The sequence below is a fragment of the Pan troglodytes genome, chromosome 13 (genome assembly GCF_028858775.2).
Source record: "Pan troglodytes isolate AG18354 chromosome 13, NHGRI_mPanTro3-v2.0_pri, whole genome shotgun sequence".
NCBI classification, from domain to species: domain Eukaryota; kingdom Metazoa; phylum Chordata; class Mammalia; order Primates; family Hominidae; genus Pan; species Pan troglodytes.
In genome coordinates this window covers 113,891,580-113,907,044 of record NC_072411.2, presented here as the reverse complement: position 1 = coordinate 113,907,044, position 15,465 = coordinate 113,891,580, and the positions used below count along the sequence as shown (strand labels likewise).

General features: G+C 34.1%; 1 protein-coding gene across 8 annotated transcripts in view; it reads left to right on the top strand.

Moving 5' to 3' along the window:
* Positions 1–15,465, top strand: part of ERBB4 (erb-b2 receptor tyrosine kinase 4) — a 1,163,457-nt gene that overhangs the window by 873,859 nt on the left and 274,133 nt on the right. For 4 of the 8 annotated variants that reach the window (XM_016950426.4, XM_016950424.4, XM_063791611.1 and 1 more), the window contains exons 16-17: positions 6,657–6,701; positions 6,823–6,897. In XM_016950426.4, coding sequence (XP_016805915.1) covers positions 6,657–6,701; positions 6,823–6,897 — 120 coding nt within the window. The remainder of the gene's footprint in view (positions 1–6,656; positions 6,702–6,822; positions 6,898–15,465) is intronic. The other 4 variants (XM_001146866.7, XM_516067.8, XM_003309455.6 and 1 more) reach the window with 2 other exon arrangements.

The window sequence follows — 15,465 nt, the reverse complement described above, 5'->3', positions numbered from 1 at the left end:
TATCAAATCTTTAAAGGAAGTTTTCTATTTCTGTTTCTTTGTTGTCACAGTAAGCTTAAGGTGAGGATATTTCTCTTTGATAAATACTACCTTAAATTACTCCTTCAAAAAATATGAACAAAGGTAACAATGGCAGGGAAAAAGGGAACCTAGTGATATGTATATTTAAAAAATAACGAGTACATTTTGTGAAAGTAACCTTGTTACAGGTAATCCTTTAGCCTTGAATTTCTTTGACTGATATAGGGCAATCTGAAGCTTGGTAAATTTTTTTTTCTCTTTTTCAAAAGAATACATTGTGCAATGAATAATAATTAGATTACCTTTGATATTGATAACAGTTGAATAACAAAGACACATTACAGAAAGAAGAAAAGCACTGAACTGTAAAAGAAATAATGTCATTCATCTAACAAATTCCAACAAGTATTTCTTAAGAGACAACAAATCTATTTTAGTAAGGATTTTTCCTTTTCATTCCTCCGGAAGGTGAATAATTTGTAATTGAAAGCAGTGTTACATTTGCCATCCTCCTACTGCCCATAAAGCCTTTTCTCCATTGTGAATGCCTATAGGCATGTGCACATACACATATAAACACACACACACAGACACATACAGACACACACACACACACACACACACACACACACACACACACATTTGTAGTTGAGAATCAGCTTGGGTACTTTATATCTGGCAGGAAAGTGTGAGATTCCATAAACAGATTTTCTGTCAGATTAAGGGATAGCTGTTAGGGGATACTGAAGAAATTAAGCAAGCGACATCATTTCCTGCCAAGAAAACATCAATTTGCAGATGTTGCTACAATTTCCTGCAGGTCAAGAAATAAGCTTAACTCACTCTGTGAAGTGACAGATCCTCAAAAGGTAAAGTAATATTCTGCCATTCAAATTCAAATTCACCTTGGAAGTGGTAATTGCCAATTCATTGGTTCACATATAAGCATGTATACATTTAGGGTACTGAAATAGTCACATAGACACTTTGCTTCAAGGAAACTAGAGGTAATAAACTGCTCCCCTTGTGAGTTTTTGGAATACTTGAGTTAAGAGTATTTCACAAAAAAAAAAAAAACAACTGGTTCTGCTGGAGCAGAAGAAAGAGTCAGCAGCAGAAAGAGAAAACTTTGCCTGCTAAAATCATCCACAAGAGAATTTTATTGTTTTGCAGCTAAAATTAAACCAGTAAATTATTCAATATAATGTTGATGTCAACAGCTGTTGCCATTCAAAATGAGACCTTTTGCTGTTTTTGCAAATCTAATTACAATGAGGCCATTAGAGAAATGAAAGTGAGATCACAGAGCCATAGTCTGGATGCATGGCTGGTGTGTCTTCCTCTCTGCCCTTTTAAATCATTATTATATAATAATAATAAACATATATAGTGGGGGAAGTAGAAATATGAGGTAATGAAAAGAGATTAGTTTATGGTAGCAACAAAATCTGGATCTCAGTCAAAAGGAAGGATGAAGGTGTAATGGGGAAGAAATCTCACCAGAGCATTTGGGAACTCCAAGTGAACAGAAAAAAGACGCCTTTAGCAATTTGCAGCCGCAGAATTAAGTTGAGACAGAATTTGAATATTGTACTCCCTGGCATCTTCCAAGGTAAATGCATTCTCTAATGACTGACTTAATCCTGAAGGATTTTTGTCTCTGTTTTCATTTAGCTTTCTGCCATCCTGTTTTTAAAACACCTTCATATTGTCCAGATTCATTCACTTCATAAAAATGCTGTGGTTCTAGTCCCAGAGTATTCTAGTCCCAGGAATTCCTGAAGGATGTGATTCCTAAATTCCTAAATCCTCATATAAACTCTATTGCGGTGCAACATTGTGCTTTGAGATATTTTACTGAAGCAATAAGGTGTTCTGTGCAGTCAGTCCCTTCTTTCCAAATTGAGCATATAGAGATATGATATTTTCCTAGGAAAACCACAGGGGCAGTGAGGATGATGGAGCAAGTGACTATTTTTATTTCTAAACACACGTAATAATCGACCCATCAGTAAGTGTGAGCTCACCAGGCCAGTTCTACTTTGGAAAACAGCTTTTCTTTTATATGCCTATATGATGTCAGATAATTCAAGAACCACATTAATGAAAATAGTCTTTCAAATCACATTTTTTAGAATTAAAGTTCTTACTTTGAATACTGTTTAATGATTTTTCTGAAAATAAAGTTACCTGTGTCATACTTTAAAAGCACTTTTACCACTCTAAAAGTACATTAAATACAATGGCTCTAACAAGCTCTCTAGACACTTTTAAAATAGGTCATCTATTTAGTTCTTATCAGAAGAGTCTCACTAATATCCATGGAAACAACAAGTTTGTCTCTTCTTACCTTGACTAGAGAATTTTTATTTTAACAGCCTTTTCTTAGTTTATTCACTCTTCAGCTTTGTATATTGGATATCTGCTCTGCATCACATACAGTGATAGGAAAATTCAGAAATGAACAAGACACAGCTTCTGACCTCAATGAACTCACAGTCCAGTAAATTTATATTATTTAATTTATATCCTCTGTTAGAGACCAGACCCTTCTCCACAGTATTTTGAAATAATAAGCAAGAATTTAAAACTTAGGAATGATGTTCAGATTTGAAATTAGCAAGATAGAATTTTTTTTAAAGATTTGTAAACTTAACTAATGTAATTAAACTGTGGTGAGGGCAAGGATGATTTTTTTCCTCACTAATATCACTTGAGTATGTGCTCATTTAATGTCCGTTTAACTTTGGTTTTGTATCAAACCAAACCTGCATTTTAGACTTGGAATGAAATGGTTATTTTATGGAACATCTTTTTAAAAATCTCATTGCATGTTTTTGTTGATATTAGAATAATGATTTTATATTATTAAATGTCACATGTACCTTAATCTTTTTATCCATTTTTAAAATATTCTTAAACTGATATAATGAAATAATTTTTATTCATCAAGAGAGGGAAAGAAGGGCTGCTTGTGGAAGTTTTGTCTATAATCTTTTAATGGAAAATTTTTAAAATTTCCTTCATTTTTATTTCAAAATTTAAAGATTTTATCAAAATATCTAAACTATGTTGGTTAAATGAGTACGTCAAGGAACTTATAAGTCATTAGTACTAACAAAGGTTAAACACAGTTTAATATTCAGAACTTTAGATATTGTTTTGGAATTTGTTAATTAGACATGTTGTGTTTTATTTTTCTAATTTTCTGTAAGTATTCTACTTTGAAACACTTTTTTTTTATATTTCCACTATTCTAGATTTTGATTCAGTTATTTATTTGTGATTTTGGCTCTTCAAAAGTTTTGTGTTTCTGTTGTTCTGTGATCTGGCTGAATGGATGCAAATTGCATATACTAATTAGTTGCTTACAGAAAATACAAAGAGTTGAAAAACAATATACATATTTTAGTTTTCAGCGGCTTGTGTTTAGAAAGAATGGTGCCACTTCAGTCATACTCTTATTTTTCTTTGTCTTTCATTTTTTTCTTTCATTCTCTGTTTAAAAATAGGTTTGAATCTCAAATATCCTACACAATCCCCTCAACAACTTTTCTTGACCCTGCATCCTGCTCCCTCAGTCCCTCCCCGCCTTTCCCCCGCCTCTATTTTTCTATCTCCAATTTGCTTCTCAACTCACAAAAACCTAAATTCTAGTGACCATGACAATGACAAGTAAAATTATCTTGAGTTATTTTACCAGACTTCTCTGCCTTTCACACTGATGATCACCCCCTCTTTCTTGAAGTTCTTTTCTGATTTGACTTCCATGAGACTACAGTTAATTGTTTTACTCAATTATATTTTCCCACGCTTCTGGCACAAAGAACTCATCTTATGTCATATACTGTTGGGGTTCCTTGGGTTTCCATCTTCAGCCTCTGCTTTTCTCACTTTTTATATCTTCTTTAGCCATCTATTCACTTACGTGGTTTCAACTTTCTCCTACATGCTATTTCAAGATTGATCATTATACTCATGCCTTCTTTCCCCGTTAACCACTCATCTTTCCAACTGCTGATAAACATTTCTACCTAGATGTAGGACAGCCATACTAAATTCTAGATACACAAAACTGAAATTATCAACTCCTCATCCCCTAACACATACAGGAAGAAACATATTCATCTTCTTGGATTCTCTCAAGGATAGTACCACTATTAGCAAAGCTAGAAATGTAAGTCTTCTTTAACTCCTTTGATCATTTCACTTTCATGAATCAACTGCTCTTTTTTATTCCCTCTATCTTTTGAGGTATTTCTTGAATCTGTTCTTCTGCCTCCAACACAGTTACCATTTCCCTAGTTTGGCCCATCATCTCTTACGTGGACTAAAATAGTCTTTGTGCCAAATGAGTCGGCCTGGCTGCCAGCTGACTAGTATCCACAGGGCTAGGAGATTTACTGAAAATACTAATCTAGCAACCTCACTACTTCTTTAAAGCCCTACAGTGATTTTTTATTGATTGTTACTAAGCAAATATTTCTCAAAATCTGGCTCCCACCTAATGTTCTAACTTCTTTTTTCCCCTCTTCCTATTGCCTCATATTTTGCTCTCCAGCTACTAAGAATTATTTGTAGTTGTTTTGCATATACAATACATTTCTTCAGGTCTGTGCTTTTGCTCCTGCAGAAACCACCGCCACCCCAACCCCAGCTTGCAGAACTCTAAATTTCAGCTTCTTACCTCCCCTAAGAGGGTTATCATGCCCTTCTAGGGTGGCTCTAGGTGTCTGCCCTCCACACTACCCTGAACCACTTTTTCATGTTTCTTATTACATTTATCACATTATTCAATACACATCTGTTTGTGCATCTGTCTCCTTCATTAAATTCATAGCTCATTGAGAATAGAAAAATGTCTAATTCATCTTTTTTTCTCCCTCTAGCTCCTAGAATACTAGGAACACTTAGTAGACATGTAACACAGTGCTTTTTTTAATGAATGAGTATCTTTCATATTCACACTTTTCCCTCAAGTTAAATTTTAGTTTTGAATTTTTTTTAATCTTTCAAGGGTTGTTATAAAGATGGATTGCAAACTAGCCATAGCTTTTTAGATTCTCACTTGGAACTAATAAGCAGACTTTTAATTTTACAAAATGATAATATGGTATAAAAATAATTTTCAAGAAGATAGAGCAGGAACTTAGGAAAAAACAAGTTATTTGGAATATAATGAAAAGAAAACTATATAAGACAAATTGGAAGCTTTTTTAGTAGTTAATTTTCCATTTTTAGAAATGATTTTGACTATAGATTATATATAATACTAATTTAATGCTATGTACTCTAGTTTTTTTCCTTTTTAGTTGCTTTTTAAAAGACTTTTCATACAGGTGTATTCTCTCTATTTCTATAGATTAAAATTTGTCTGCGCTACTCCAAACAAAAACAAAAATCAATTTTTAAGCTAGCAGGAATGTTATAACAAATGTTTACGAGACAGAGAGATAAGTGATTTAATTGGTATTATAGGTATATTTTATTAGTTCACCAATGTTTAGAGTTATTTAAATATATAATGGATAGACTGGCCTTATACATTGGCACCTTTTTACATCATTGTATGATGATCCTATCTTAAGCTGCTTTTTCAAATTTGAAAATTAAAAGTTTGGAAATATATGAAATCTTTATTACCAGCAAAATAAGGCACTTCTATAAATCATAACTATAAAAAGGATCTTGATAATGTTCTGGAGCTGTATGTCTTTGATGGGAGAAAAGGAAAAGATAAAGAGTTCGAGTATATTGGAAGATGAAAGAAATAATTCTATATTGGTTCAAAATGAAATTCTAGGGACTGTACATTAGAATTCTGTGTACTTATGTAATTCCATTTAAATGTTAGTCTCAGTGTATTCTTTACTTACCTGGGTCTCAAAGGTAATTCATTTCCTTACATAGTATTTATTTATCTGTTATTGTTTGAGTTCATTATTATGGTAGTTTAAAAACTTGTTTTTGTTTGCCTGTTATGGCATTGCTATTTTAAAAGTCAGTGTCAAGAGAAACTGCAGTATGGTGAAACCAGTTAATTTTCTTTTAAAATAAATTCATGTTTAAGATAAGTATCTTTTAAAGACAGGCACAACCAAGAATCAGAATAATGTGATTATGTAAAGTATCCATGAGGATAGCATTAAAGCATGTTGACTCGTTTTCTGCCAAAATCAATCTTTAATGAGCGTTGAGCATCAGGTTATTATATTATATTGGATTGCTCATGGTTTTCTTGTTTTTTTAATTTAAACTTAAGGCCTTTAGAAGAAACCATACACAAGAAAACAATTATAGTCATTGAAATATCAACGTATTTGTTGAGACATGTAACCATGTATGATGCATATCAGTTCAAAGTATTAGAAGTGAGCTGTGCGTTTGGAAGTTATTCACAGAACCAGTGTAAAATTTCCTTTTACTTTGGGCATTTCTTTGCATCCCACTTAGTTGATAATGGCAATTCATTTCTGTGTATTCATCAAGCAAAAATCTTCCTGGCTTGAAATTCATTGTGTTCCAAAATAGTCTAATAGTTGTAAGAATTCGAGACAATCAATATCTATTTTACTGAATTTTTAAGTGACTAATTTTTTTCCCCTTGTATTTTTTTAAATTTGCATTTTCTGCAGGTGCATAGGCTCAAGTATTGAAGACTGCATCGGCCTGATGGATAGGTACTTGGTGTGCTTGCTTCCCATGTTCTTCCTCCAAGGCTCCATGTGTGAGCACTGGTGCATGTGTGTGCATGTCACTGTGGATGGAGAATGATGTTTTCTGTTCTGTAATTGCCTGCAGGTGTAACGGTCCTACTAGTCATGACTGCATTTACTACCCATGGACGGGCCATTCCACTTTACCACAACATGCTAGGTAACATCTACCATGTTTCCATTTTGTCGCTCAAATCCTTTCCTAGTTATCATGAACAAAAAGTACTAACCAGTTGGGTTAAATTTATAATATATTGTAACTCATAATATATCAAATTAGAAAGTTTTGAAAGAGGCATAAAACACTTTCCTTCTCAAGCCAACTTTCTTACTTCTTTTTCCTTCATTCATTGTGATACAAGAGTCCCAGTTAGTAACACCATCGATTTCTTTTTTTTTTTTTTGGAGACCGAGTCTCACTCTGTTGCCCAGGCTGGAGTGCAATGGCATGATCTTGGCTCACTGCAACCTCCACCTCCCGGGTTCAAGTGATTCTCCTGCCTCAGCCTCCTGAGTAGCTGGGATTACAGGTGCCCACCACCATGCCTGGCTAATTTTTGTATTTTTAGTAGAGATCGTTTTCACCATGTTGGCCAGGCTGGTCTCAAACTCCTGACCTCAGGCAATCTGCCCGCCTCGGCCTCCCAAAGTACTGGGATTACAAGTGTGAGCCACTGTGCCCGGCCTCGATTTTTAATTTGTGTAGTCTAAATAGGATTTTGAGTTATTAATATATACCTTTAATAGAATATTTTTTGCTCTTAATTCAATAGATGATTACAAAAATATTTATAAGGAAGGAATTTGCAGAAGTTTATCTATTTATTATTTAATTTAATTCAATTTCTGATTTTATATTATTTTTAAGTGGTTGGCATATTCTCTAGGTATAAGAATTAACGTAAAGGCAATATAGAAAATATTTTGTGCAGGTAAAAGTATAACTTGGAATTTAAAAACAAAACGTAGGACTCATTCCCACACAAAAACCTATGTACTAATGTTTGTAGTGGCTTTTTCATAATCACCCAAAACTGGAAACTACTCAAATGTTCTTCAGTTGTGGCATATCTATATATTGTAACACTACTGAGCAATAGAATAAAAAGGAACAAACTGCTGATACACCCAACAACATGGATGGATCTCAAATATATTACACTAAGTGAAAGAAACCAGACTTAAAAAAAATACATACTGTATGATTCCGTTCACATGGCATTCTGGAAAAGGTGAAACCATCAGGACAGAAATGTTGCCAAGAGCTGGAGATCGGGGGATAAGGTTGACTGGAAAAGGGAAGGAGATAATTTGAGGAGATAATGGAACTATTCTTCTATCTTGATCATGGTGATGGTTGTACAAAAGCATGTGCTTATCAAAAATTGTAGAACTGTATGTTTTACTGTATATAAATTATACCTCAATCAACCTGACTTTTAAAATATCTCATAAAACATTTCCTATATAACATTACCATCTTATGTAGAGATATTGTTAGCTTTATTTATGAAACAAATTAATTACATCCTTTTAGGAGAGAGAAGGTAGTACTAAAGTTAACAAAATGGGAATTTTGGATGAAGTATTGCCTTTTAATGTAAACTCTTGTATTGAAGCGTACATAGTGTGAAAGTACACAAAACATAATTGTAAAGCTCAGGGAATTTCCAAAAATGAAACATTTGTGTTGCCATTAACCAGATCAAGAAACAAGATGGCAACAGAGCCCTAGAAGCTCCCCTGTACCTCATTCCAAGGGTAGCCACTGTCCTAAATTGTAATAATACCATAGGTCAGATTGCCTGGTTTTTCACTTTATATAAATTTAGTCATACAGTTTGTATTCTATGCATCTGGCTTCTTTTGTGAAATATTATATTTATGAGATTCAAATCTGTGTCACTGAATTTAGTCATAATTTCTTCATTCATATGTTATTGCCTTTACATGTTTTTAAAATAAATATGTCATCTTAATATATCATTTTTAATGAATAGAAAAATTAAATTCTAAAAAGAAAGCAAAGCATGTGCTGGAGTAAATTGATTTCTACAACAGTGGCACTGTGACACTTGGGCACAATCAAGACTAGTTAGTATAGTTATTTCGAGCAAGGTAAAATTATGAAAAAATTAGAGAGAGGAAGAGAGTGCTGAAGGCCTAAAGTATAGTTTTATAAGCCAAGGTTCATCTTAGATTGTTCCTATATTTATGAAAGAAATTTTCCTTCTTGAGACCTTGGCAGAGCAACTGCATTATCAACTTGAACAGTTTTCACATTTGCTTTGATGATTTTCTTATAATTATGTAGTTATTCCAGTGGACTAGTTAGGGGTAATATAGTACAGTGGTTAAGTGTTCTGTCTTTAGAATCAGATTTTCTGAGTTCAGAGCCAGGCTCTACCGTTTTTAGATGTGTGACTGTGGGTAAGTTCCTTAAATTATCTGAGCCTCGCTTTCTTCATGCATAAAATGGGAATACTAATATAGTTCATAAATTGTAAGATTGAGTGTGTCCTTAGAACAGTGCCTGGCTTAGAAATCACTCAATAAGTGTTATTATTTATTATCTTTCGGTACATCAAAAATTCTCAAACCTTGAGGGTGAGAGAACGTGCTTCCCAGGGGAAGGAGAGAGGTCTTTAAAGTCACACCAGGAGCTTTGATCTGTACCTAAAGCCCTTTTGATGGGCTCCTTGAAGGAAGAGAGAGCGTTTCTCTGTCTTCACCTTGAGAATCTCAATTACAATGTTGGCCACTCATACTAATTATGGTAGGTCATTGGCTGATATATAGAGGCAGAGAAAGGTTAAAACCACATTGATAGATCACTTATAGTCCTTAATGCTTGTAATTGGGGTTATTTAACTCAAAATCATAGTGTATCTTGTTATAGATTTAATATTTTCAAAATTTAAACAAAAGCATGATTGGAATTCTCAATCCTTTTGCCTGCTTCGGTTTCCAGGACATATTCACTCTGAGATTCCAGTAATCTCAGACTAAAACACCTAATTCAGATTAGCCTTATCATAAATAGGTGACCATGGCCAGTCACTGTTTGCAGATAATACAGAAAGTACAGCCCATCATTTTTAAGAAGAATCACCTGTAGCTCACAATATAGGTAAAAAGCAGGGGTTCTTGAATGTCTGGGTTCAAATATTGGCTCTATGATGTTTTTTATCTGTAAAATGGGAATTATAATGGTCATTTTGAAACTGAGAATTCTTATAACCCTTAAGATTGGTGTGAAGATTAAATAATGCGCAATAGCCAGCATACAGCTTATGTTTATTGGTGGTACTTACTGCTCCAGTTGAAATGTTGGCATAATAATCACTTTGAAAACCTCACAAAGTTAGTAATTTACATATCAACAAGGCATTAATCCAGTAGGTTAGTGACTACAGGATTCATATATCGAAATTACTCAGGTTTTAAGCATTTCAATGTTATACCAAACTTCTAAGTACAATAATTTAAAATAATTCATAGCAGTAGTTAATTGTTCCTTTTAGGAAACTCTAGATATCTTTCATTAATGCCTATTTAGAACTTAAATATAATGCAGTGTGACTCCATTCTTCACTTGCATTGACTTGTCAGAATCAATTGACTTGTGAGGGGATGTTTATGAGAAAGCTTGAAATTTACATGAAGGATTTAGCCTGGATGCTTTGCAAAAGTGTGTATGATCATGGAACATTTTGATGCAGATTGGGTAAGATGTGAAAGTAACAAGTGTCTGCTTTTTCACGTCTTCAGTATTGCAACAAATGCTTACCTCTCTGAGATGAGGTGGGTGTGTATTTCACTGAAAGCAGAGCACTAATTTAGTAATATTTTTAAATGTCATCATAGTTTTTCAAAGCATCTGTCAGTTGATTGAAGTGAATCTTACATAATAGGAGAACAAAAACTACAAATGAAAATAATTGTTTTGGGCAGGGCGCGGTGGCTCATACCTGTAATCCCAGCACTTTGGGAGGCCGAGGCGGGCAGATCACAAGGTCAGGAGAACCAGACAAGCCTGGCTAACACGGTGAAACCCCATCTCTGCTAAAAATACAAAAAATTAGCCGGGCGTGGTGGAACATGCCTGTAGTCCCAGCTACTCAAGAGGCTGAGGCAGGAGAATCTCTTGAACCTGGGAGGCAGAGGTTACAGTGAGCCGAGGTCGTGTCACTACACTCCAGCCTGGGGGATAGAGCAAGACACTGTCCCCCTCAAACCCCCCCCAAAAAAAGAAAATAATTGTTTTGAGTTTCTTAAACCATATTTTAACTGGCGGATTATCCAAATGCCTAGTTTATTTTTAGTCACAGAAAATTACATTGAGCATGTCAGTGTGGCCATTTCAAAATATGTAGTGTTCATAGTCCTTCCACCCCATTATACTGTATTCTGTTTCCTAAACCAGCGGGGCGGGCGTGGGGGGGTGGGTGCGGGGGGCGGGGGGGGGAGGATTTAAATGAAAGCAGGTGAAATGTTTCCAGTCTTGATCAACTTTCATTTTCTAAGCAATGTTATTCTTTCCCAAGCCTACAATTTATTAGTTGGTTTCCACACTCCATTTATATTATAGGCTGCTGCTGGAATTTCTTTCAGGAAGATTGGATAAGATAGAATAGAATTTCTTTTTACCTTTAGTCTCCTAGAATATGCTGCTTATAATGAAAATAAGACTTGATATTTTAGAACCTCTCCCTACTTACCTTATTTGAATTAAGTGCCTTAAAAATAGTATTTGCCTTTGGTGGTTTTCCTTTTCCATCAAGAATCCTATAAAAAATATGTTTAGCAGATTTTTTCATTCTTTTCTGTATATTATTTATTTTAGCTTGCATACATGCTATTTTCATATAGATTCTGATAGAATAGAATATTTGATTCTAATCCATTTTAGATTCTTTGTCAAATATATATCCAAAGGTTTTTTTTGTTTGTTTGTTTGTTTATTTCTTTTAATCTCAGTCTCCTATTCTATTAGGGCTGAAATTTGTTAATCTCAATAAGTCAAGTTTCTATTGGCAAAACATTTCTTTATGTTAGCAGTCCATGTGTTAACTGACTAATAACTCTTTTCAAATTTGTGAAATCATTCAAACAGCTAGATATCAAGCATTTTTATCTAGTTACTTGCTCCAATTCAAGTATTCTAGGTGCTTCACAATATAAAGTAAAGTAATTTGACTCAGTTTAACTATCTAAATCTCCTTTGGGCAGCTATTTGAAACATTTTATATTCTTGTCACATTTTAATGCCTGTGTCATACTTTTACTTTATGGTATAGTGGTTATTAAGTAAGAGGTCACATAACAGTTTAATCCTTTAGCAGTGTGACCCATGGGTGATATATGAGAGAGATGATATGATATTCTTGGCACCACTTTCACAATTGGCACATTTTTTTTTCCTTGTTTGTTTTGCCCCCAAGGAACTTAAGTTCATAACTCATGTCCAAATCAAACAATCAAAATCATCCATAGATGGTTACCTTAGATGAGTGGCAGTTGTATTATGATCCTGAAGTCCAATAAATAAAAGCACACAGCGCTTTATTATAAGTCTATCCTCAGTCCACTAAGTTCTGTATATTAAATTTACTTTTGAATTAAAGAGAGTTTGAAGAGGTGAAGGAGAGTGTGTGAATCTCTTCTTTTCCACATGACTTTTGTCCCAACTTCCCAGTACCCATAAAATACCAAGGTTATCACAGAATTATAGGGGAAGAGCAAAACATCTCAGCTCAGTTGTTAATTACTGTTCATACAGTTAAAGTGTTTACTTTAACAGAAGTATTTAGCGTCACAAAGTTGCAAAAGTGGCTTTTACCTTGATAGCAAAATGCTCAGACATTGTTACCAAAGCTTCTAAATGGTTATATTATACTCTAAAATGTTAATATTATACTCAAACTCACTGAGTGGCTTACAGTATAATAAAACAGAACTTGAAGTATAATAAACAAACAAAACAAAACACAGTTCCACAGGTAAAATTACAGGTATGGATGGCATAGCTGGGTTTTTTCCTTATCTTCTCACCAGGCTGAAATCAAGGTGAGGTCTGACCTGTGTTCTCTTCTAGAGCTTGGAGTCCACTACCAAGTTCATTCAGGTTGTTGGCAGAACCAAGTTCCTTGAAGTTGTAGAACTGAGGTTCCCAAGTTATTGCTGATTCTTAGCCAGCCATGTGTATTCCTTGTCATGAACCAGCCCTTCCCACCCCACCTCCACCATCTTCAAAACCCAGCAACAGTGCTTCAGATCCATCTTATTCTTTGAATCTCCTAGATTTTGTCTCTCTGACCAATAGACCCAGATATGAAGGCTCATGGAATTAAGTCAGGCCCTTGCTGATTGTCTTTCTATCTTCAGGTCAAGAAATTTGGGACCTTAATTACATCTGCAAAGTCCTTTCACATCAGCACCTGGGTTAGAATTTAAATAAGTGGGAAAGGTATGTGTATATTTCAGTGGCTGTAATCCTGGGAGCAATTTTTGATTTCTGTCTAGCACATCTGCCTACCCTGGGTACTTGAGCATATAATATTTCCGACGGTGCCATTCTTATTTTTTCTTGTCCTGAAGGAAACTTTATTATTATTCTGTGTGTCATGCTACTTTGCCATATAAAGGCACATCTATGTATGGGAGATCAATTGGTCTAACTATCTTCAAATAATGTATTATCATATTCTTGCCCTCAAAGGCCCTAGAGCAAGCAATAAGGTATTATCTTGGAACTAAAACCAGGGTTCTCTTTGTACATTTATATACTGTAAGGTAAGGTCTCAGTGTCCATGTTGGTTCCAGGTGTTCATGCTGCATTATTGTGCAGTACCTCACAAACAGAATCCTGATTAAAGTACTCCCTGGTTAATATAAAATTTGTGGCCTTTTCATTAAGTCATCAGACCTGTAAGTCTCTCTCAAGATTGCTCTAGACCTGCACTGTCCAATATGGTAACCACTAGCCACATATGGCCATTAAGCACTTTCAATGCAGTTAAAGCAAATTGAGATTCTATGTAATTGTAAAAAGTACACTGGATTGTGAAGACTAGTATGAAAAAGGGAATATAAAATATCTTATTAATAATGTGTTAAATCAGTGACATGTTGAAATGTTAATAATATGGGTATATTGGGTAAATAAATACAATTAATTTCATCTTCTTAAATATGTCTGCTAGAATACTTTCAATCACTTATTTAGCTTGTATTATAGATCTATTGGACTGCACTGCTCCAGCCCAGTCATCATGAAACTTTGATTTAATATTCAATTTTGGTAATAGTTTTACACAAAATAAGAATAGTAGAGGGAATGATTTTGCATATTCACAGAAGGGTGTTTATTTCATCAGCTTCAATGGGTTACAGATGGGATGAGTTAGACAGATTCGAGGAAAAACATCTGTTTGCCTGAACCCATTGCATATACCTGTATATTTATATGTGCACACAGATCTTATAAACTTCTATAGGAGAAGACTAAATTATGATAATTTGAGTCTGCATTTAGAATTCCCAGTATGACCTACTTTTAAAATTGAAAATTACTCAAAGGGTTGGAATTATATTTCATAGATCTTAAATTTGTTTTATAGCCCATATTTTAATTAAAACATTGTTTCAGTTTTTATAAATGAACAATACTTAACCAAAAAGATTTCTTAAGTAGAGATCGAAGTTTCTGTTTTTATGCCTGCCATATATTTAGAAAAGAGTTGAACTTATTTCACCATGTAATTTAGGCATATATTGTATTAGATCCTAAGTGAGTACCTTTTTTCATATTTTCTATCTAACTAGGGGAATATAATTAACTGAGACCCCCTTCTGTGATGTGATTACATAAAATGGTGTGTAGATATTAATTCAAATTGCTCTCTTCATGCCTTTTTCTTATTACCTCAGCACATTCCCTAATTAATCATTTTTTCATAAACATACAATTATTCTTCTATACTATGTATATAGGCAGGAGCTAATTAGCAGAGAGTGCTTTGATTTATCAACAAAATTCCGTTACAGTGATTTCCTTCTCTGCCATCATCTACCCTTAAACCCAAAGAGGTGTAATTTCATTGTAATTTTGCAGTAACTCAGTACTAAAGAATGAATGATAAGGAAAGGGAACCTCACCTCTAATAAACTCTGAATGCTTGTAGCCATGTAATTTTTATAGCATTCTGTTCTTCTGCTCAGAGTAAAGTGTTCCATATGCTTGAGTCATTTATGGAATAATTATAGTTACTTTTAGTAGAGTAAAAATAAAATAACAACAAAAACCTTTTACCATAAAAAATTTACTTGTTGAGGGAAAAACACCATGTTTTTTCCTGAACAAAGCAAGATAAATTTACAAAGCAACTGCTTTGTTCAATCTCTGACCCCCAAATCCGAGAGTTCAAATCCCAGAGAGAACAGCTATATTGTTCTACACACCAGGAAAGAAAGGACCAAAGAGAAAACCAAAACATCAGTTTTTTATTTCTTTCTCAGAGTACTGATGTCTTTTCCAAAATCTTATATTTAGCTAGGAGCTTGTTTTTGCCACCTTTAGAAAATCCTAATATGTATCTATATCAGGTATGCTACACTGTGACATTGAATATTTATGACAAGCATATAAAAACAGTAGTCACTATTGCCATTCATAAATGATGAAACAGACTTAGAGTAATTCAGCAATTTACAAAAAAAATCGCTC